Source organism: Phoca vitulina, unplaced genomic scaffold, assembly GCF_004348235.1.
Source record: "Phoca vitulina isolate PV1807 unplaced genomic scaffold, GSC_HSeal_1.0 scaffold41, whole genome shotgun sequence".
NCBI classification, from domain to species: Eukaryota; Metazoa; Chordata; class Mammalia; order Carnivora; family Phocidae; genus Phoca; species Phoca vitulina.
The window spans coordinates 17,077,862-17,100,934 of NW_022589744.1; the positions used below are offsets into that span (position 1 = coordinate 17,077,862).

General features: G+C 47.8%; 1 protein-coding gene across 1 annotated transcript in view; it reads right to left on the minus strand.

Moving 5' to 3' along the window:
• Positions 1-21,811, minus strand: part of B3GNTL1 (UDP-GlcNAc:betaGal beta-1,3-N-acetylglucosaminyltransferase like 1) — a 93,385-nt gene extending 71,574 nt beyond the window's left edge. Inside the window, exons 1-4 of the mRNA XM_032429998.1 lie at positions 21,700-21,811; positions 20,220-20,336; positions 20,021-20,120; positions 6,556-6,620 (exon numbers count right to left, since the gene is read on the minus strand). Coding sequence (XP_032285889.1) covers positions 6,556-6,620; positions 20,021-20,120; positions 20,220-20,336; positions 21,700-21,744 — 327 coding nt within the window. The 5' untranslated portion in view covers positions 21,745-21,811. The remainder of the gene's footprint in view (positions 1-6,555; positions 6,621-20,020; positions 20,121-20,219; positions 20,337-21,699) is intronic.
• Between the last annotated feature and the right edge of the window lie 1,262 nt (positions 21,812-23,073).

Here is a 23,073-nt window from a genome sequence, read left to right on the forward strand (position 1 = left end):
AGGCCACAGCACACCGTCCATGGCAGGCGTGTGCAAACTGGTGAGTGCTGTGCACAGGGCATCCCACGAGCAGGCCAAGGGGTGAGGCCCCTCGTGTGCTGGCGGCACTCAGAGGCAAGGGCATCACTGAGAAGCTGCAGGGGATGTGGGCCTGGCTTGCATGTGTGAAAGTGCGTGAGGGTCTGCAGCGGTGGGGGGGCCGATGTCGCCATGGAGACGTTGGCTTTTGCTCTCTGGTCTGTTTTGTTGACGGCTGCACCCCTTGTCCCCACCAGCACCAGGCACACGAATGAATGAACTCCAGGCAGAGCTGCAGCCTGGGAGCTGCTCCTAACGATAAGCACTCTAAGTTTTAAATGAGGCAATCTGCCTGCGTCCCAGGGGCCAACAAGTCAAAATGCAACCCAGCTAAGAGGCCTCAGAAGCCTTCTTCATGCAAAAACATTTTATTTTGATGTACCATCGGTACCCTGCCTTCGCTGCAGACCGCAACCATCTTCTCCTGACCAGGGGCCTGCTCCCCGTGGACCCTGACATGCCCACCAGGAGAGGCCGGCCGAAGAAGAGGCAATCCACAGGAGAGCTCGTAAGGGCTTGCCACAGCTCCACTGTCCAGATGCCACCTGCACTGGGTGACCAGAGACAGCACCGTCAGGAATGGGGCAAATCAAAATCACATGCAACAAGATGTCCCACACAAACATGCATGCCTAACACTGTCGTGAAGAAATCAGACAACTTGAATTTTAAAGAGGGCAGCCTACAAGTGCCCTGGAACCTTCCAAAACATCAAGATGAGGAAAGTCAGGCTTTGGAATGTTCCAGACAGAGGAGATGGAGGACATGAGACAAGCAACTCCAGCACGTGGTCCTGACCAGGCCTCAGGTGACACATGAACAAGCTGGGCGTGCAGGGTCCGTCCTGTATGTGTTCCTGCTCTGCTGGGAGGAGACGTCCTTCTTGGCAGGAAGCAAAGGCTCGAGGTGACAGATGCAATGCTGACCGCAAAGCCGAGTTCTCTGTACTTTTCTCTAAGTTTGAAAAAGAAAAGTGGGCAAAAAGGTGAGCTAGTGCTCACCACAATTTACAACCAGGAAGCACAGATGGAGACACTGCGAGGCGCCGGCAAAAATTAAGAGGCTGACGGTGCTGAGTGTTGGGAGGCTATGGACCCCACGGCCCGGGCTCCGAGGGCTGCAGCCGCGTGAGAGCAGCGCGGTGTCCCTCGGTCAGATGGTCGCGCACCCCTGGGGCCAGCATCCCACCCAACAGGAGCTCTGGCTTCCGTGACACGGTGCAGCGCGGCAGCGTCACTCATGCGAGCAAGAGCTGGAAGCAGCCGGGCGGCCGGCGGGGGGTGCGTGAGCACGCGGTCTGTCTGCCCGTGCCCTGCTGCGTGGCGGGCCAAATGCACACCACAGACCGCAGAGCAGCAGGATGGAACATGCACCGGCATGCCGACTGGCTTTCAGCAGGGGCGTCAGGCAACTCAGCAAAGACAGTGTCGTCGACAAAGGTGCTGTGACCAATCAGCCTTGGGTCCTGCTTCACACGAGGTGCTGTGACCAATCAGCCTTGGGTCCTGCTTCACACGGACATTAATAGGTGCTGTGACCAATCGGCCTTGGGTCCTGCTTCACACGGACGTTAATAGGTGCTGTGACCAATCAGCCTTGGGTCCTGCTTCACATGGACATTAATAGGTGCTGTGACCAATCAGCCTTGGGTCCTGCTTCCTACGGACATTAATAGATGCTGTGACCAATCAGCCTTGGGTCCTGCTTCCTACGGACATTAATAGGTGCTGTGACCAATCAGCCTTGGGTCCTGCTTCACACGGACGTTAATACGAGATGGAGGTGCTGTGACCAATTAGCCTTGGGTCCTGCTTCACACGGACGTTAATACGAGATGGATAATGAGCTAAATACAAGATAAAAACCATAAGCTACTAGAAGAAAATATAAGAGAATAGCTTCTCCTTTGGGGCAAGCGGAGATTTCTTAGAAAAACAAATTAACTACAAAAGAAAAAAATACACTGGAGTTCAGCAAAATTTAGAACTTCTGTTCATCAAAAGACATTAAATATGAAGGCAAGTCACAGATGGGAGAAAGTATTCACAGTATCTGACAACGGACTTGCATCCAAAATATAGAACTTGCATAACTCGTCTTCTAATAACAAGACGAACAGCCCAACTAAAAAAAACAGGCAAAAGATTTGAACAGACATTTCACAGAAGAAATGAATGGCCATTAAACCCGTGAAAGGTGCACAACATCACCAGGCACCAGAGAAATGCAAACCAAAGCTGCAACAAGACAGACTCTGCACCTGTTGAATAGTTAAGACTGAGACCAACAGTGTCTGGGGGGGTGAGAAGGTGGAGCAGCCCCCCCGCCCCGGACACAAGAGCAACATCTGTGGTTGGCAGGTTCTTTGCAGGCGAAGCATACCTTTACCCTATGACCAGTCAACTCCACCCCTGGGTATTTTCCCAAGAGAAATGGAAATACACATCCACAAAAGGACTTACATAAGAATGTTTGTGGTGCTTTCACTAAAATAACCCAGAGAGGAAACTGCCCAAATGTCAATAAACAGTACAGTGTAAAACAAATCGTGGCATATTCACACAACAGATAATAAAAAAAGAATAAGCCATCAACACACAAAATATCAGAGAACCATGGAGTAAAAAGCTGCACAGGAGAGGGCACCCTGTGAGATTCCCCCCGCAGATCTGAGGCCTGAGTGCCGTCCAGCAGAAGCGCAGCGGACGTTCTGAGCGGCAGAAACGCTCCGTATCCTGACTGGGGTGTTACGTAAACGGGTGTACACAGCTGTCAAAACTCACCAAATTGTTCACTTTGTATATAATTTTCACACTGAAATCTTGCATTTCACTATATATAAATTTTACTTCTATTTTTAAAAACTGATCTACAAAGATACGTAACAACAATATTGATGGATCTTAACAACGAGAGTTTTAAAATATTATATAGCCTGATACTCTTTGCATGAAGATAAAAACACTGAAATTTTTAACTGACTTCTTCAGCTCAGTACGAACAGCAGAGTTCAGCAGGGTTATGACGCGGCGTGCGGCAGGCGTGCCGGGGGACGCGGTCAGAGGGCCGGGCCGGCTCCAGTCCTGCACGGCAGCTTCACGGGCACGTAGACGAGTACCTCTGCCAAGACGCGGGTACAGCACACCAACAGGCCCCGCTCGAAAACAGGAGTGAGCGTCCTGAACCGAGACTCGTGACGGACTCAGTTCTCTGCCCCGAGATCCCAAGGTCTCCATTTAAAGATGAAGAAATCAGGCTGGGAGCTACGGAGGTGACAACACCTGAGTCAGTGTGTTCAGGACTTAGGGACACCCACGTGGTCCCCAGAAGAGAAGGAATCGTCCTAAACCTTACGTGAGAAAGTAAAAAGAAAGGTGGAGAAGTAATGAGTGAGCATGAGAAGTGAACCAAACCCACCAAGATCAGAAACTAAAAAACAGAACAAAGGTGCACAGAGAAAAGGCGCCACAGGCGCGGGCAGACAAGGGCGCGGCCCCACACCCGAGGGCACAGGGGCACGGCCTGTCTCTGTCCTTCACTGAGGACACCAACCCACCTCCGGGAAGATGGGGCATCCTCCTGGCAGTCCCCTCGGGCGTCCCCGTGCGGGGCGCGGGCCCAGTCTCCCTCCCGGGCGGTCCCCTCGTGAACCCTCGGGCCTGCAGCCCCTGCCAGGCGCTGTGGCAGGACACACAGCTTCGCGCTAACAGGCTCCTGATGCAGAGACCATGCTGCCAGGGGCCCAAGGGAAGCGGGCCAGGCAGAGGTTCTCTGCTGTGGTGGCAAGTGGTGGGGGTACCCTCGGAAGGGACGCTCTCAGAAAAGCAGGGCCCCCGGGGGCGCCTGGGTGGCTCAGTTGGTTAAGCGACTGCCTTCGGCTCAGGTCATGATCCTGGAGTCCTGGGATCGAGTCCCGCATCGGGCTCCCTGCTCGGCAGGGAGTCTGCTTCTCCGTCTGACCCTCCCCCCTCTCATGTGCTCTCTCTCTCAAATAAATAAATAAAATCTTTAAAAAAAAAAAAAAGAAAAAAGAAAAGCAGGGCCCCCGGATGAAGCCCAGTTCTAAGCTCTCCTTTCCACAGACGCCGCATCTGCTCACCTCAAGGGCCCAGGAATTCAAGTCCCTGTCATGATGCACGTATTAAAGGCTACCTTCTTCAAAAGCCAGACTTTTTTGTTTGCTTATCTTACCCCACCCATGGCCGGGAACAGCCAGGTCCTAAATGAACCAGATGCGCCTGCCCATCTGTGCCCTCAGCTCCCTCGCAGGCAGACACGCCCGTCAGCCACCGGGAAGGCGATGGACTGTGCCACCCCTGCCCTGGTTAGTACAGCAAGGCGGTCGTGCCAGTCCCAGGGCAAAGCTCACCAAAATTTACCTAACTTATTTCACCTAAACCCCAAGAACAATTCACATTTCTAGAGTGGGGGCAAGTCTTCCTTGGTCAGACTTCGGCAACACCATCCTTCTCTGATGCCCATGCCCAGGACGGAGACACGGTGACGCGCAATCTGGCAGCCTTCCTCTCCTGGCCCTTGTGGCTCTGACCGCTCCCCCCCCCACCTCCCTCCCCACAGTTTCTGGGACTGACCAGGCCAGGTGTCCGACCTGCTCTCTCTCTCCCTGCCCACCACTGAAAGGACCTGGTCGTCCACCCTGCCCTCTGCCAGCCCGGTGGCCACTGTGCTGACATCCATCAGTAGCTTTATCAGGAGCCTCCCTGGTCTGCGGTTCTCGCCGTTCTAAACCGGGCTCCACCTGGTCCAACTTGGCCTTCCTTCATTTTCTTTCTTGCTCTCCAGTGAACGCAGAGAAAGCCTTGGAGAATACCGGAGAGGAGAGGGTGTCTTTAGCCCTCCTCTCTCCTTCTCCTAGTCCCGCCGGTGGGAGCTTCCTGAGTATTTCAGAAAGAGCAGTCCTAAAGGAGCAACAGAAAATCGCCACCTCCCTGCACCCAAAGGCCGTAAGAAGCACACTTTGCTATGTGGTGGGTGTAGCTGTCTTTGGTGGAAAAACTGTCTTTGTTTAGGAAACTGTTGGATGGACCATCTGAGAGTGAAAACAGGCCCTGGAGCCAGGTCTGCAAGATGAGGGAACAAGAGGGAGTTTTATCTAAGAAAAAGGCAGAAAAAGAGACCGGAGACGCCGAAGCAGCAGGACAGGCACTGTGGCCCCAGGGTTTGTCTCCAAGAGCAGGGCCGTCTGAGAGGCAATTTTTCGCCGCTTGCTCGCAGAGGCACACAATCTCCTCAAACCTCCCCATGGACCCAGACCTTGTACAGAAGGTCCTGGTAATCAAGGAAAAGGCTAAGCCTATACGAGATGACAAGGTTCGTAGGTGAATTCAGCACAATCAGAAACTCTGAGCCACGGCCGACCTCGCGAACGCCAACAGCAGCTACCCAAGGAATGCCCAGAAGATGTGGGTGCCCTGCATTCCCAGACCCAGAGGAGCCCGAAGGGAGACCACAGACAGACAGACATTCTTAAAGCGTGTTTTAAAGTTAGTAATAAGGGGCGCCTGGGGGGCTTAGTCGTTGAGCATCTACCTTCGGCTCAGGTCATGATCCTGGCATCCTGGGACCGAGCCCCGCATCGGGCTCCCTGCTCAGTGGGAAGCCTGCTTCTCCCTCTCCCTCTGCCTGCCCCTCCCCCTGCTTGTGCTCTCGCTCTCTCTCTCTCAAAAAATAAATAAAAATCTTTAAAAAAAAATGAAGTAAGTAACAAGAAAATCCACGGGTGAACACACGCTATCTATGCAATTATGCTTCTTGTTCACCTGTCGTAATCCTTCGTCACGTGACTGAAGATGCTTTATAAACATAGTAATTCCCATAAACCGACCGCACATAAATTGTTTTCAGAATTTCTGAGATCCCTACAAATGAAGTCTAGAGTTGAGGGCATGAGCATTTTTTAAGTTCTTGATACAAAATGCTTAACTTTGCCGCTGAGCACCCCCAATTCACACTTTCCAAATATGGACTATCTGCACTTCAGAAAACCCTGTTAATGTGGTTTTTAAAAACTCGTATCTCACTAATGTAACTTTTGTTTCCTTGGTCACAAGTGACCAAAAGGTATGTTAAAGCCCATCTGCAGTCGGCTGTTCTGGCCCCCCACGCCTGTCCTTCCGTCCTTCCCGACAGACCCACCACCAATCCTTCTCTGTGCTTTCTTATCACTTGTGTGCATTATATCTTATCTAAGGCTGTTCATCAACTAAGTGTTTGTCCATGTCTTCCCAGTTTATGTGATTCTGTTGTGCAATTCTGCATTTTTATATAATTCTATTTATTAAAAATTAACTCATTCAGTGCTATGGCAATTTAACAGCAAGAGCCCATGAACCTTAACTTTTAAGTCTGATCATTATATATTAGAATAATGATTTTCAAGAACCACACTAAAATGTCAGGTCATTTAATTATTCAACCACTACATATACACACACTTTAAATAAAACATTTACTTACCGAATCCAAAAAGCAAAGGTAAGATCCTGAGCTTTGTGCTACTGCTTGATTTTTAGAATATCCAACTGTTTGAAAAAAGAAAGACAAAAGTTCTTTTGTAATTCAATTTTCAGTGGTCTTCTCTTTCCTAGAACTTAGGGTAATGGTACTACAAGGGAGCTAACACTGCACACTACCAGGTAAAAAAAACCAGGTCAGCCCTAGACAGAGTGAAAGGGAAGCAAATGGAAAACAGAGCTCCATCTTCAGGGGCTGAGACGCAAAGAGGCCACGTGGGACCAGCGTATTAAGGAGGGATTGCTCACTGGAGGAAAACAGATTCAGCAACCATTTACTGAGTATAACACTAAGCTAAGCCGGGGGGAATATTAAAAAGAAAAAATCAAAATATCCCTGAATGGAAGTGCTTGAGTAGATGCCGTCGGGAATGCTGATAAAAGTCAAGATATGGTTACCTGGGGAGGGGGTAACGCGTGTGTGATCGGTTGGTAAAAGCTCACTGGACACCATGAGCAGTTATCTGAACGCATCCCTCAGTGGTAATTACAGTCACTGCCAGTGTTCATCACGTCTGAACATGCACATACCCTATGACCCAGCAGCTCCCTTGCTAGGTGCAGACCCCAAAGAACACCCCCACACGTTCACCAAGATGTGATGGTCCCCAACGTAGAATGGAAAAGCTGAGAAAATACCATGATGAGAATGAGCAACCCTGGTTTGCACACACATGTGCGTGATGTCCACATGGTGTTCAAGGGCAGCAAATTCATCTGGAATCAGGGGGTTGCCTTGGGAAGTGGGCAGGGACCAGAAGGGACGCAGCGGGGGGCCTCTGAGGGTTGGTGATGTCGGCTCTTCATGGGGGCGCTGGTTACACGGCGTGCTCAGTTTGAGAAAATTAACTGAACTGGCATTTATGATAAGTGCACTTTTCTGTATGGGTGTTATGTTTTAATAAATGTTTTAGAAACACTTTGCCTTCAAAGAGATTGCAACTGAGTTGGAAAAAGTTAAATGATGACCTCCGGCTGCACGGAATGAACAGTGCTGGAGAAGTACCAGGAGGCTTACGAAGACAAGGGGCAAGAGGGGGCCTGGGGCCGCTAGGGTTTGATAAAGAGCAGACGCCAGAGCGCGCCGAGCGGTGTGGGGAACAGCAGGCCATGGAGGAAGGCAGGAGGGCAGGCCCGGCCCGGTAAGCTCTCTGAGTAAGGAGCGGCCGCAGAAATCAGCACTGAGGCAGCTGAGTCCGGGTGCTGAGGCCAGGGGCAGGTTACAGGAGGTATTTAGAGGGGCCGAGGGGACCTCAAAGGGGCACAAGATACACCTCCCTAGAAAAGCAGTTACCAACACCTGAATCGAGTTAACCAGCCAGTTACGGATTTGGGGCCACGGAGAAAAGTCACACAAACTGAAACAGATGTGCGCAGACCTAAAACAGTAAATCCCTCTAGTACTCCAGCTCAGGCACACTGAAGAACGTCTCGCTGGTGCCAGGGACACAGCAATACGTTGCCTCAGGCCACACCGGAGCACTCCCTGGTTTTCCACGCCAAGGACAGTGTCTCTGAGGCAGGGAGAGAAGGCAGCCGCTCCAGTCAGCAGCTCTGAGCAAACCGCAGCCCCAGTGCCAGTCCTGCTGGGCCAGAGCAGCAGGGACACGGCCTTGCTCAGGTCACCCAGGCTGCGGCCCAGGGCAGTACCCTTGTGCAGGCTGTTTTCACACAAGGCGGCAGCTCAGTCTCTAGCATTAATCCTAGAGTTCAGCCAACCCCAATCAGTTAGCAGAGCGGTCCCAGGTCTCCAAGAACCACCGGTGTAACAGGCAGAGAAGGAAGCGCAGCAAGGCGAGGGCCCGGGGATGGCCTCGCGGCCACAAGGCCACACCTATGGCTAAAGCTCTGTCACCGGGCATGGCAGGCCCAGGAAAGGCCTCCTGGGATCAAAACCAAAGCGCTGCACAAGGAAGACGCAAACGGGAAGAGACGGTCCACAATCACACTTAAATTACCAGGAGTTCTGTTTAAAAAGCTGCTTAGTAGAGTCAGGTTTCAGAAGGGGAAAAATCAAACCAGAATTTGGATAACGAAGGAAAACATGTCTCACTAAGGAAGCTGGAAGTTCCTCACAATGAGTCCTATGTTTGGCAAAGACAAGGAATTTGCTTTAATATTACTGCCTTGAAGAAAGTCAAATGTTTGTGCCAGGGCCTGATGTCCGGGGAGGCTGTCCCTTTGTGACGGAGCTGGTTGTCATGGTCACAGCAGGAAAAATGCAGCCATCCTCACTCTTTGGAGAGAAGAGGACAGAATTGTGTTGTGTTTTCATTTTAGCAAGTGACCGCATTTTTAAGAAAGGTTTTGCTCTGTTATGATATGAAATAATAAGAAATGAATCTTAATCCAATTTAAATAACTCAGCACTCCTGAAAAAGGAAACACTGTGGATTTATGTTATCCAATAGTCGACATAACTTTCTCTATTTCAGAAAATACCTTTGTAGGAAAATACGCTCTTTCGGATGTCATCAAATTAACTCCGTTCCATAATTGGAATGCAGGGCCCCCCTGAATTTGCCTTGCCCTCTTCAAAATGACAGCACGACCGCTTCATTTCTTTACACTATGACAACTGACTTTTTTGTTGTTGACAAAATACATACAAATGTGATATGACTCGTTATATCTAATCTATAAAAAGTATTTTATAAAAAACAAAACGTGTTTAAAATGGAGATTAGGCGCGCCTGGGTGGCTCAGTCATTGGGCATCTGCCTTCGGCTCAGGTCATGATCCCGGGGTCCTGGGATCAAGCCCTGCATCGGGCTCCCTGCTCAGCGGGAAGCCTGCTTCTCCCCTCTCCCACTCCCCCTGCTTGTGTTCCCTCTCTCGCTGTGTCTCTCTCTCTGTCAAATAAGTAAATAAAATCTTTAAAAAAAAATAAAATGGAGATTAGACAAGTAAAGACACACCATCACCAAAATGCCCTCGACTTCCTTTATCAACTACGGAAAACGCAAAACATCTTAATTAAAGAATATTTTAAAAAGACATTCAAACTAATTTCAGAAACCACAGTTTGTTTACACATATCTCAGAAGCAAGCTGAAATAGACGTTCTACAACAACTGATTTCTTTCAAGTTTTCTATTTCCAACAATGAAAACAAGAAATAATTTGGGAAAAAAAACGGAGTGTCTTCCAGATGCATGAGTTAACGGTGAAGATCAGGATGCCAAGAATGGGGCAGCGACTGAGTGGCTCTAGCACCCATGCCTTCTCAGCAGTGGGCACGGGCACCTGCTGCCTGCAAGGGAAACCAAGGCACAGAGAGGTGGAGGGTGGGGCCCGCCGCAGCCTGGCTGCCTGCCGCCCAGTCCTCTGCGCCGGTCCTCTGGCGGCAGGGCCACCAGAGGCAATGCCAGAGAGTGTGGTCTTTCAACACAAACTTAGAAAAAGTTTTCTTTTAAAATGACCAATTTTAACAACTATTTCTGGTTTTAAATTTTTTCTAAAATATGTCTACACTTTCCTGCTCTCCTAAGTAGGATATGGGGTGCTGTTTGTGAGGGATGTGGTGTGGGGTCAGGGCACTCTCTGTTTCTGTTTCATTCTGTGAACTCAACTACTTAACTCAGGTCCACCAACACCCTCCCTCTCCTTGGCCGAGGAACACAGACCTCAGTGTTGGCAGGAAGCTGCCAAAGGTGACGGCAGGGTGCTGGGAGGACGGGCGTCTGAGCCGCCCCCATGGAGCAGCACACTGCTTTGTGGAGAGCCAGTGTTGAGAAAGGTTAGCCCTGTGCGAGGGCGGGCCCCCAGGAACTCAGGAGGAGACAGCCTGGGCTCAGATGTCCTCTGCGAACTCTGAGTAAACCAGCAAGTCCTCCAGGGTCAGGCGCAAACTCTGTGAGGTCATGCTGGGGGCACACTCTTGAGAATCAGAAGCAAACCACCTGACCACCAAAACTGGCAGAAAAGAGCAGAGAGAGGAAACAGGATGAAAAGACTTTGAGGGCAAGAAGTGTCTGCAAGAGTGGACGTCTCTCCTACTCACACCTCTCTGGAGAGCCTTGCTGAAGCATAAACCCTACCCCCCACCCTGACCCCTACCTGCCTACCCTGACAGGAGAGTCACACGCCAGTCTGAACAGGACTCAGAGCAGAGCCAACACAGCCCTGGGTCTAGAGCGGGGGACCCAGAGGGATCCCAAACCTCCACCCTGCCCACCCCTGAAATAGCACAAGAGCTACAAGATTCCCTGAGGACCAAGCCCACGAGGGAGTGGGGCTGACGCCACACCACTCCTGAGGTTATTCTGAAGCAGTGGTCCTCAATTGTGGATGCACCCAGCATCTCTTAGGAAGCGTCCACAGTCCCAGTGCAGCGGCGGCACCCAAACCGATGACTCAGGAATATCTTAGGGTGGGACTCGGGCTTAGGCATCAGGGCTCCCAAAGCTTCGCAGGCACTTCTAACATGCAACCCAAGTTGAGGCCCACTATTTAAAGGACAAACTCCTACAACCTGCAGGGGCCTGTCCACAAGTTCCAGCCTCATCATCTGGCCTACCTCCTCCTTCAACCCAGCAGTGTATGGCGGGCATGCTAATTTCAAGTCTTATACAAAAATTTTAAAGTGAAGCTAAAGGAAACCCAATATATTACAATTAAAGCTAAGAATGCAAAGATAATCATTCAGTATAAAAACAGAGGGTGCATGAAAAGCAACTACACCTCGACCCAGCATCATAAAATTTCAAAACTCAAAACAAAGAGAAAAATCTTAAACACTTTCAGAAAAGAAAACTTTAAGGAGTCAGACTGACATAAGATTTCTTAACAAAACCAGAGGACACCAGAAGATAATGAGGCAATCCTTCAAAATTCTAAGGGAAATGATTTTGGAACCTAGAATTCTATACCTAGCCAAACTGTCAATTGAGCCTAAGTACAAAATGAAGACATTTTCAGACATGTAAAAACTCCAAATATTTTACCATCTACATGCCAGATACGGAAAATGCACTTCAAGGAGGACTCCAGCAACACAAAAAGGGAACATATAAAATGAAAACTAAATAAAAGAAAAAGAGAAGGGGGAAAAACCCAAACAACGGCAGGTGTGTAGAAAGTAAAAGAGAATAAGGCAGAAGGTCTTTAAAGGCCCCACAGATTCTGACACTTGGGAGCCCCCCGGGCACAGCCCAGAGCCAACAGCAGAGGGTCTCAGTTCTGAGTCTAACCCACCACACGGTCTGGTCTGCGGTGAGCTGCACCTGTCAGAATCAACTTAGCAGTAAAGCACATAAAACAAGTTATAGAACAGAGTGTGGAGATTATGCACCCTGACAATGTGACCATGTTAAAACAAACAAAATCCCTGCAGGGGAAATGAGAAGTGCAGCGCGGAACACTTCAGTGGCTGAACATTTCCTCGTTCAATGAGTACTGACTGACACTATGTGAATTAAATCAACTAAGAACCAAAAAACACTGGTTGCTTCTAGGGTGTGAGGCTTCTGTGTTTCACTGTAGACCATTCTGTATGCCTGAACTTCTTTTTATCACACGGTGGTATTCAAAAAAATTGTTATTACTCAAAGCAGACATTTGTGAGAATGAGTAAATGCTTTTTTTCTGTCTGTACACAGGCTGTAGGGCTAGTTTATATGGGAGGTTGAGACAAAGATCGGTGAGCTGCAATACACAATTACTGCTTACATAAATGCTCTATTAGCAAGCCCAAGGCATTCTGCTCTTATCCTTAAGCCAGACACTAAACAAGCACCCAACAGCTACAGATCAATTTTCCATATGTCCATAGATACAAAAATCCTGAAGGAAACTGAATAATTGTACAAAAATACTACCATGTCATTGCTGATAGTTCTAGCACTGTTCATCGTTAAGAACAACACTAAAATAACTTACTATGATAAATATGTTAGGGGAAACAAATAAGCAATCACCTTAACAGATACCTAAGAGACATTTAATAAAATTCTATACTGATCCCTCATCTTCTGGAGGCTAAGTTAGGAATCGCAAGTTAACTCAAAAAAGGCATCTGTTAGAAAGCAATAGTAAATACCATGCTTAACACTGAAACACTAGGAACATTCCCTCTACATCAGGAACAATATAAGGATTCAGTAATAGGATTCCATATTGTTCTTCTAGACTTCTTATCCCAATAAAAAATATGAAAAGTAAAGTATAAATTAGAAAAACAAAACAAAACAATAATACTTATTCAGGATTAAAATGCTTAATACAAATCAGAGATAATGTAAGAAACTGAGCTGGATAAGATAGTGCAAGAACAAACCAGGAGTCCACCCCACCCCACCTACCTAATCCCAGTACTAGAAGTGCCTTCGAAACAGAAGAAAATCGTAAGACTCTGAACACCTGACTTAAAACTACAGGCACCTCTGCAGGAGACAGAAGGAGGCTGTTCCCTGGCCTGGGAGGAAACCCAAACACCACAGTACAGGGGCTGACTTGGGAAGAACTCTGGGGTTCTGTTCTTTTCTCTAGCCACCACTGTTCAGGTGAGCAGACTGCCCATCCCTCCCTCCATTACGCGAAGCAAAAGAACATCAGGTTGAAGAGGTACCATCAGGGTGGGGAGGGGCTGTTCCCACAAATGTAGAAGACCAGCTGTCTCAGGCCTTCCCTGTCTCTTCTCCCCACCCACTCTGAAAAGGGGAAGGAACTGCACGGAACAAAGGAAGATGGAAAGGTGGAAAGAAGGGAGCAAGGGAAGCAAGAGAGAGAGCAGGAGGACAGAAGTTGTACAAGGTTACCTGAGGGGCAAGCTCACCTGTCCGGGAGGGGAGCTGGGGGCAGCAGACAGGGACTAAAGGAAAGGCTGTGCATCTTGTGATGACATTTCTTCATCACAGGGTCCACCAGCCCACATGCAACGGGGCCAGATGCAGACATGAAAATGGTGAAGGAACTCATCGCTACCACAAGAAATGTGGAAAGTCCTTCGGGCAGAAGGAAAATGACAGCAAAGGGAAATATGGATCTAGACAAAGAAGCGAAGAGCTGGAAATAGTAACTATATGGGTGAACATGTGATTCTCTTTATTTCGTATGTCTCTTTAAAGTTAACACTGATATCCTGTGGGGTTTACAATACAGGCAAAGGACAACAGTAGCATAAAGAGCAGAGGGGAGAAATGCCCAGATACTGTTGTAAGATCCTTACACTACACGCAAAGATACAGGTGGACGTTTGAAAGGCTGAACTCAGTGGTAAGCTGTACACTATAATAAGATGTACGCTATAACCCCAAATCTATCACTAAAATAGCAAAACAGAATTCTAGCTACTAAGCCAACAGGAGATAAAATAGAACCATCAAGAATTCTGATTGGAGTTAGGCTTCCGGAATGACAGTACGCAGAGCCCCACAGACTGCCTGAACTGCCTAAATAGAAACTGGTGGACATCATAAAAAAAAAGCCACTACTTACAATCTCTGGAAATGGCCCCAAGGATATACAGCAATTGAAGAAGTATTTGCTGAGGAAAATGACTAAAATTCAGTTAAGAACAGTGAGAGTCTGTGGTACTTGAACCAAGACCTGCTCCATCCCTCCCCAAGGAGGAATCCCCTTCCCAGATGGGCACACAGGGTTCCCCTCCCCCTCCCGCCAGCTGGAGGCTGGGGTACCCGTACTCTCCTGGGAGCCACAGGACATCAGCACTTTTCATCCCGACTGCAGGCACCTGGTGCTGAGGCTGAGGCCCAGGCATGTGAGATTCAGAAGTGGGTCTCCCTTCTTCCACCCAGCCCCTCCTGGCACAGAGACATTATCTACCTTGGGTGTGGTGTCACCAAGAATACTGGGACCCCCCCCAAGGCCCTTGCCCTGGCTGGTGGGGAAAGCGTTCCGTCCCCACGCCCTTTGCAATAGGGTGTGGAAAAGTCTATGTGCAAGGGCCCTCTGAGCTCTGGTGAGAGGCAGCTGGGAGAGGGAATGGGGAATGTGGCTGAACTGGCTTCTCAGTGCAGTCAAGGCCAAAGGGCAGTGGGGTAACATATCCGAAGCGCTCAAAGAGAAAAACTGCTAACCAAGAATCCTATATCCAGAAAAGCTACTTTTCAAAAATAAGGAGAAATTAAGACATTCCCAGATAAACAAAAACAGAGAGAATTTCTAGCTAGCAGATCTGCCTTACAAGAAATACTAAAGGAAGTTCTTTAGGCTAAAAAGATTGACCCCAAGGAATTCTAGGGAGTACTTCAAATCCATTACAAAAAAACGAAAACAAAAGCAAAAAACAACAAAAGTAATTATTTTATAAAAGACAATATAAATACATATTTCTCCTTTCCTCTTTTAACTGATTTTAAAAGCAATTGTATAAAACAATACGTATGTATGATGAGGTCTATAACAAACAGAAATTCTTGATCTGGCAAAATAATCCTTCAAAAATGAAGGAGAAATTAAGACATTCCTAGATAAACAAGTGCTGAGGGAGCTCTTCACTAGCAGGCCTGCCCTTACAAGAAATGCTCACGGGCGTCCCTCAGGCTGTAACCAAGGTGCACTGGACAAGAACCTGAAACCACACAAAGGAGTCAAAGATGATAATAAAGTTTACTACATGGATAAATATAAAAGCCAGTATTGTTCTATTTTTACTTTGAATTTTTTCCTCTCTGACTTAAAAGACAAATACATTGAGCAATTATTATAAATCTATGCCAGTGGGCGCACGGTATCGATGTAAACTGTGATAACAACATAAAGTGGGAGGTACAGAACTGTGTGGGACAGAGCTCTATACACTATTGAAACTAAATTGGTGTTAATTCAAACTAGGTTGTTATAAATTTAATATATTAATTGTAATCTCCACAGTAAGCACTAAGAAAATAACTTACACGCAACAGGAAACGAGAAGAGAATCAAAATGGCACACTACAAATAATCAATTAAGCATAAAAGAGAGCACTAATGGAGGGCTACGGAACAAGAAAAGATGTACAGATAAAAACAACAAGATGGTAAAAGGCCTTCTTTGTCACTAATTAAATGTAAATGGATTAAATACTCCAATTAAAAGGCAAAGATTGGGAGAATGGATTTTAAAAATACATGATCCATTTAAATACTGTCTATAAGAGATTCACTTTAGATCCAAAGGCAGAGAGGAGTTAAAAGTGAAAGGATGGAAAAATATATTCCATTCAACTAGTAACCCAAAGAGTACTGGAGTGCTTGGTTATTTGATACCAGGCAAAATAAACCCTAAGTCAAAAATTGTTACTAGAAACAAAGGACATTCTATATTGATAAAAGGTTCAATCAAGAAGACATAACAATTATAAAACTATACACATCTAACAAGAGAGCCCCAAAATAAATGAAGCAAAAACTGGCAGAATGAAAGAGAGAAAAAGACAGTTTGGGGGCACCTGGGTGGCTCAGTTGGTTAAGCATCTGCCTTCAGCTCAGGTCATGATCCCAGGGTCCTGGGATGGAGCCCTGCATTGGGCTCCCTGCTCAGCGAGGAGCCTGCTTCTCCTTCTCCCCCGCCCTCCCACCCCGCCCCGTGCTCTTTCTCACTATCTCTCTTTCTCAAATGGATGAATTCTTTTTTTTTTTTAAGATTTTATTTTTATTTATTTGACAGAGAGAGAGATAGCGGGAGCAGGAACACAAGCAGGGGGAGTGGGAGAGTGAGAAGCAGGCCTCCCATGGAGCAGGGAGCCCGATGTGGGGCTCGATCCCAGGACCCTGAGATCATGACCTAAGCCAAAGGCAGAAGCTCAATGACTGAGCCACCCAGGCGCCCCGGATGAATTCTTAAAAAAAAAAAAAAAAAAAAAAAAAAAAGACAGTTTTACTATAATAGTTGAAGACTTCAACACCCCACTTTCAATAATGGATGGACCATCTAGACAGAAGAGCAGTAAAGTAATAAAGACTGAACAACATTATAAACCAGCAGACCTAACAGACACATACAGACACTCTATGAAACAGTGGAATATCCTTAGACATATTCCTAGAATATGCTTAGATATTCTTAGAGATATATCCCTAGAAATAAGTGAAAATGAAAGCACAACACACCAAAACTTATGGGATGCAACAAAAGCAGTGCTCAGAGAGAAATTTTTAGCTATGAATGCCTACGTAAAAGAGATCTCAAATCACTAACCTAATTTTACATGTTAAGAAGCTAGAAAGAAGAGGAAACTAAACACACAGCTAGCAAAGGAAGAAAATAATAAAGATCAGAGGAGAAATGAATGAAACAGAAAGTAAAAAAAAAAAAGGGGGTGTTAAATCAATGAAACCTTTGAAAAGATCAACAAAATTGGCAAACCTTCAGCCAGACCAAGAAAAGAGGGAACTCAAATTACTGAAAACCAGGGCGCCTGGGTGGCTCAGTTGGTTAAGCAACTGCCTTCGGCTCAGGTCATGATCCTGGAGTCCCGGGATCGAGTTCCACATCGGGCTCCCTGCTCGGCAGGGAGTCTGCTTCTCCCTCTGACCCTCCTCCCTCTCATGTGCTCTCTCTCATTCTCTCTCTCTCAAATAAATAAATAAAATCTTTAAAAAAAAAAATTACTGAAAACCAAAATGGAAGTGGGTACCTGACTAACAGAAATTTGAAAGGATTCTAAGAACATACTACAAACAACTGTGTGCCAACCAGTTAAATAACCTACACAAAAGGGACAAATTTGTAGAAATACAGAAACTACCAAATCTGACTCAAGAAGAAATAAAAAATCTGAACAGACCTATAACAGATAAATAGATTGAATCATTAATCAAAACCTTCCAACAAAAGGGCCGTCTGGGTGGCTCAGTCAGTGAAGTGTCTGCCTTCAGCTCAGGTCATGATCCCAGGGTCCTGGGATCGAGGCCCGCATCGGGCTACCTGCTCTGCGGGAAGCCTGCTTCTCCCTCTGCCTCTGCCCCTCCCCACTACTCATGCTCTCCCTCTCTCTCAAATAAATAAAATCTTTAAGAAAAACAAAAAACAAAACAAACAGAAAACCCTTCCAACCAGATGGCTTCACTGATGAATTCTATCAAACATTTAGAGAATAACACCAATCCTTCCCACTCTTCCAAAAAAATAGAAAAGGAGGAAACACTAAACTCAATTCTGTGAGGCCAGCATCACTGTACCATACCCAAAGACATCACAGGAAAGGAAAACCACACACCTACATCCCTTACAAACATATATGCAGAAATCTCCTCAACAGACAAATCTATACACGAAACCTAATTAGTGGTGGTGCAGGGCTGGCGGGAGCAGGGTACGGAGGGTGATGACTAGAGAACACCAGGTCCCTGTGTGAAGTGATGAAAGTGTTCTAAACCTGACTGTGGGGGTGGCTGCACAGATCTGGGAATACACTAAAAACCATAAGACTATATACTTTGATGGGTGAATTGTGTGGCATATGAATAAAGCTGTTATATTAAATGTAACTAATGTAAACACCCAGTTAAAAGGTGAAGATTATCAGACTGGATTTGCTGTCTACAAGAATCTACAGGGAGGGGCTACCCTTTAAAAGAGGTACCCTTCAACAAATGGATTAAAAATTTAAAGAGATGGAAAACATATATTATGTTAACACTAGTCAAAATAAAGCCAGAGCAGTTAAATTAATATCAAACAATGTAGATTTTAGAGCAAAGAAAATCAGCAAGATCAAGAGGGTTATTTCACAATGATGAAGGGTTAATTCTTCATAACAACCCTAAATGTTAACAGAGTTTCAAAATATTGCTAACCCAAATTGATAAAACTATAGAGAAGAATAGACAAATGTGCAGAGTTAGAGATTTCAATGCCCCCTTTCAATAACTGACAGAACAAGTAGACCCCAAATCAGCAACATGGTAGATATAAACAAGACTGTCCTCAGCTTGACCTGATTCACATTTATGGAAAACTCCATCCAACACCAAGAGCTACACAACCTTCTCAAGTGCACACAGAACATTTGCCAAGATAGGCCACACATTCAAGACAAAGTATGTTCTCTTACTACAGAAGAGTTACATTAGAAATCAATAACAGAAAATATCTGGAAAACCTCTCAAATATTGGAAACTAACATACTTCTAAATAATCCATAAATAAGTCAAAAGAAAATTAGGTGTTTGAAGAAAATCTGAAGGTGTACCCAGAACGAAAATGAAAAGAACATCACAATGTTCCTAAAGTGATAGTAAGAGGGGAATTTATATCATGAAATGCCTATATTAGAAAAGAAGAAAAGTCTCAAATCAATGACCTCAGCTTCCACCTTAAGAATTAGGAAAAGAACAGGGGTACCTGGGTGGCTCAGTCGGTTGAGCAACGGACTCTTGGTTTCAGCTCAGGTCCTGATCTCAGGGTCACTGGGGCTCTGTGCTCAGTGGGGAGTCTGCTTAAGATTCTCTCTTCCTCTGCCCCTACCCCCCCCCCCGCCATGCCCCACCCCCCATCTGAATGCACTCACGCCTGTGCACTCTCCCTCTAAAATAAAATAAGATCTTAAAAAAAAAAAGAATTAGGAAAAGAACAAATTAAACTCAAAGTAAGCAGAAGAAAATACAGATCAGAGTGGAAACAGACAAAATAGAAAAAAAGAATATAGAAAATCAATGAAACCAAAAGCTAGTTCTTAATAAGATTTTTTAAAAATTGGACAAAAACAAATCTAATGTCACAGGAAATGAATTTTAAGAAGCAGAGGTGACCAATAATATGATCACTCACATTAAAAATAAAAACACCCAACAGCTTTTTGTTAGGCTGAATAAGTATTAAGTATGCCTGGTGGTCTCATTCAAATCCTTACCAAGGAATAAGAAATTTAGGTGTACTGGGTTCTTAATAAGTGATAAACTTTATTATTCAGGATACTTTTCACCAGGATTTGAAAACGAAATTATTAGGAAAGTTAATAAAAGAAAATCTTATTTGGAGCAGAGTCAGGAGGCCGGCAGGGGGAGCTCTGTGCCCAGCACTGGTTATCAACTGCAGACCCAATAGGAAGAGATGCCCCTTACAGGTGGGTACTACTTTAGTAACCCAGCTCCAGGAAGGAAGGTTTCCTGCTACCCCCGCAACAGCCCAGCCAATGGGAGGCGGCCAGAGCCCAGCCAATGAGAAGCCACCATACTTCCAGCTCCCAGCCTACTCCAATGGACTTTCTGTTAACAACAATCCACCCCCTCCCCCCCCCCCCCCCACCCCCTATAAAAAGAGCCTCCTCTCCTTACTCTCCGGACATGCCCGTGGTTGTGGTGGAACCTGTGTGTCCTGGGTTGGGATTCTCTGCTCATACCAGAGCACCCCTTCTTTGCTGGTGGAACAGCGGGCAGTGTTATTGTTAAGGTTAACGGTGGTTAAGTACACAAGTCATAAGAAACCATTCCTTACAGTTGAATAATAAAACAGGGTCACTAACCTCCTCGGGGTGAAGGAGAAGCGTGCCCGCCAATGACCACGGGGATACCAGAACCTTCCAGCTTCACCCTCCATTTCTCAATGATAGTCATAGACTTATCCTGAAAGCACGAGGACATTGGCAGTTCAGGAAACTTCCTCAAAGCACTCAGATGTGACTCATGCTAGGGCTACATAACCAACAGCAAGTTCACAAATACCTTACTGGCATCATTAAAAACCGAGAGCTCCATGGAGCCTTCGAAGTCCTGTTGCAAAACAGACTCCAAGCACTCATTCAACCACGGTTCGGCGTTGTGGACTGGGAGGATGACAGACTGCAATTCAAGAGAACTGGGTTAACATACACACGTGTGAAAGCTAATGCCTTTTCCTCCACTCTAATTTTCTTCCCCATTACCACTGAGCATCTCCAAAGGCGGAGGCCTGGCTTCCAGAGAAAGAATGTGTCCCCCACAACAGAAGGTGCCTGTTCCTTCTCACCAAGCTCTTAACGTTCTTTTGCTGCCTAAGATTTACTATGTCTTAGATTTCCCTGAATTGGGGAAAGTATCCTTTTGGATACTTTTGAAAAGCAAACAAGAATCTGAGAGGCACCAAAAATTTTCCCAATTCAATGACAAATTCATGTGCGTTCCAAACACTGGTCAGAAACATCATTTTGGTTGAAACAAGCATCTGTGTATCTTCCAACCCACTCATGAAAATAACCTATTGGTCCTTTTCTCGGTGGAGTAAGCATTTTCGGTAAACTATGTTAGAGAAACTGCAAGAAAACTCTTTTTAAGTCCCTGGACACATGCTTTAACGAAGTATGGGGTGGGTGCTGGGAAAATGGGGGTGACCTCCATATACCTCTCTGTCCTTTTGCTCTACTTAGTTTAGGAGTTTGGTGCGGTCCTTCTCTCCTATAGCCCAGATAAAACAAAAATGTCTAAAGTGTATGGAGTAAAACCAGTGAAACCTGACTGCCAACAAAAGAACTCATTACAGGAATTGTCTTAATTTTATGTTACCACGTTAAGCAATTATAGAATACCCAAAGATAGAAATTAGTGCCTCCCAGCCCCAGAGTTTACACCCTACTGAGGAGTGAACAAATTCCTAAATAAGAAAACAGAAACACAGGTCATCCAGGTGTGTATAGTACATATACATACACATACGCACGGCACAAATATACATGTACATATATGTGTATTCTACATCTACATAGAAAATGGATAGGATTATAAAAATAACAAATCCGAATATGGTTTTGAAAAGCTCATAGATTGAAAGTATAATTCAGTCAAGTTCTTTACTCTGAGGATCTGATTCAACACAGGGATAACCCTTCCCGAATTTATGTTATCCAAAAAAGTGGTCACCTAATTTACTTACATATTTATTTTTAAAGGAAACACTATTCTTTAAAGGAAAAGAAAAAAGGAAAAAGTATCTTCACTGTTCTCGAGATCTACAATATAAAACATAACGTGAATTTCCGTCCAAGGTGGGCCTTGATGAACTTCTTGGGCTGCAGGCTGCTTCGGGCGGAGACCCTCCCAAGCAAGCCCCGGGGAAGTGCTGACCCGCCGCGGGGAGAGGGAGGGGGGGAGGGGGGGAGGAGGGGCAGGGGACGGGAGGAGGTGAGGAGGGGCGGAGGCGGCTCCCGCGGCCCGCGGCCCCGGCACCTACCACGTGGGGCGCGGCGGCGGCGGCGGGGTCCCCTCGGGCCCGCATGGCCACGCGCTCCTCCGTCCGCCCCGCCCTTTAAGCCCGTGGCACTCCACCGCCCACGTCGGCCTGCGGCGCGTGCGCAGCCGGCTCGCCGAGAAGCGGGGGGGGGGGGGGCGCCGAGGCCGGGGCGCATCCGATTGGCGTAGAGAGCCGTCGATCGGCGGGGAGTGGAGAGGAGCGGCCTAGAGAGGCCGGAAGCCCGGGGTGGGTGGGGAGCACCTCGCGGGCCCGGGGCGGGGGAGGGGAGGAGGCGGGCCGGTGGGAAGGGGGGGCAGGGGAGGGCAGGGTGCACGGAGAAGGGCGGGCTCCGGGAGGGGGGGCGGGGGCGGGCCGGGGAGGGGCGGGGGCGGGTCAGAGGGGAGAGGCGGGGCAAGCCGTGGGGAGGGGAGGGCCAGGGGAGGGCAGGGGGCACGGGGAGGAGCGGGCTCCGGGAGGGGCTCCGGGAGGGGCTCCGGGAGGGGCGGGTCGGTGGGGAGGAGGAGGGCCAGGGGAGGGCAGAGGGCCCAGGGAGTGCTAGGGGGAAGACGGGGTGGGGCGGGCCCAGGGAGAGGAGGAGGAGGACGGGGGCGGCAGGGCAGGGGGCGGGCCCGTGGGGAGGGCAGGGAGGCAGGGGACGGTAGGGGGGGGCTGGGGGGCCTGGGGGAGGGGAGGGGGAGAGGGAGGGCCCGGGCCGAGGGCGCTGTGCCCCGGTTACTGAAGACGGCGTCTTGTGCTTTGGGGCCTGGGCGGCTCCTGCGTCCCCCGTGTCCTCTCTGCCCTCTCCTCGGGCCTCCAGCCCGCCTGCTCTCCCCTGAGGGGATTAATCCCTCCGAGGGCCTCAGTGAAATGAAATGTTATAAAAATACTTTGGTTGTGAGAAGGTGGGGTTTGTGAGAAAGGACCCACGCTCTACCGTTGGTTACAACTTAAAATCCAAACCAGACGACCTTTCACATAACATTTTTTTAAAAGAGAGCAGGCAGGTGACGTGTCATCTGATTGGCCCGACAGAGGACAAGGAGAAGCCTGGGGGCGGGAGACAAGGACACCTGAGCTGTCCCCAGCAAGGAAGGGGTGCAGGGGGCGGGGGCCTGGCTGTGCCCGCTAGCATCCGCGCCTCGTTTCTGCGTCCCCAGCAGAAGAAGGGCTCCCGGGACTCTGGGGCCGCCGTGTGGGTGCCTTAGAACACCTTCCCCCAGGTGGCCCCTCCAGCTCGGCTCAGCAGAGGCGACACCCTTATCCGGCTGTGTCCCGTCAGCTGTGTGACCCCTGAGAGCGTCTGCCCCTCCCAGTGGGACCGGCCCCTGGGGGCCCCCTGAGTCCTGCGGGAGCTAGTAGACCCGTGCCGGCGCG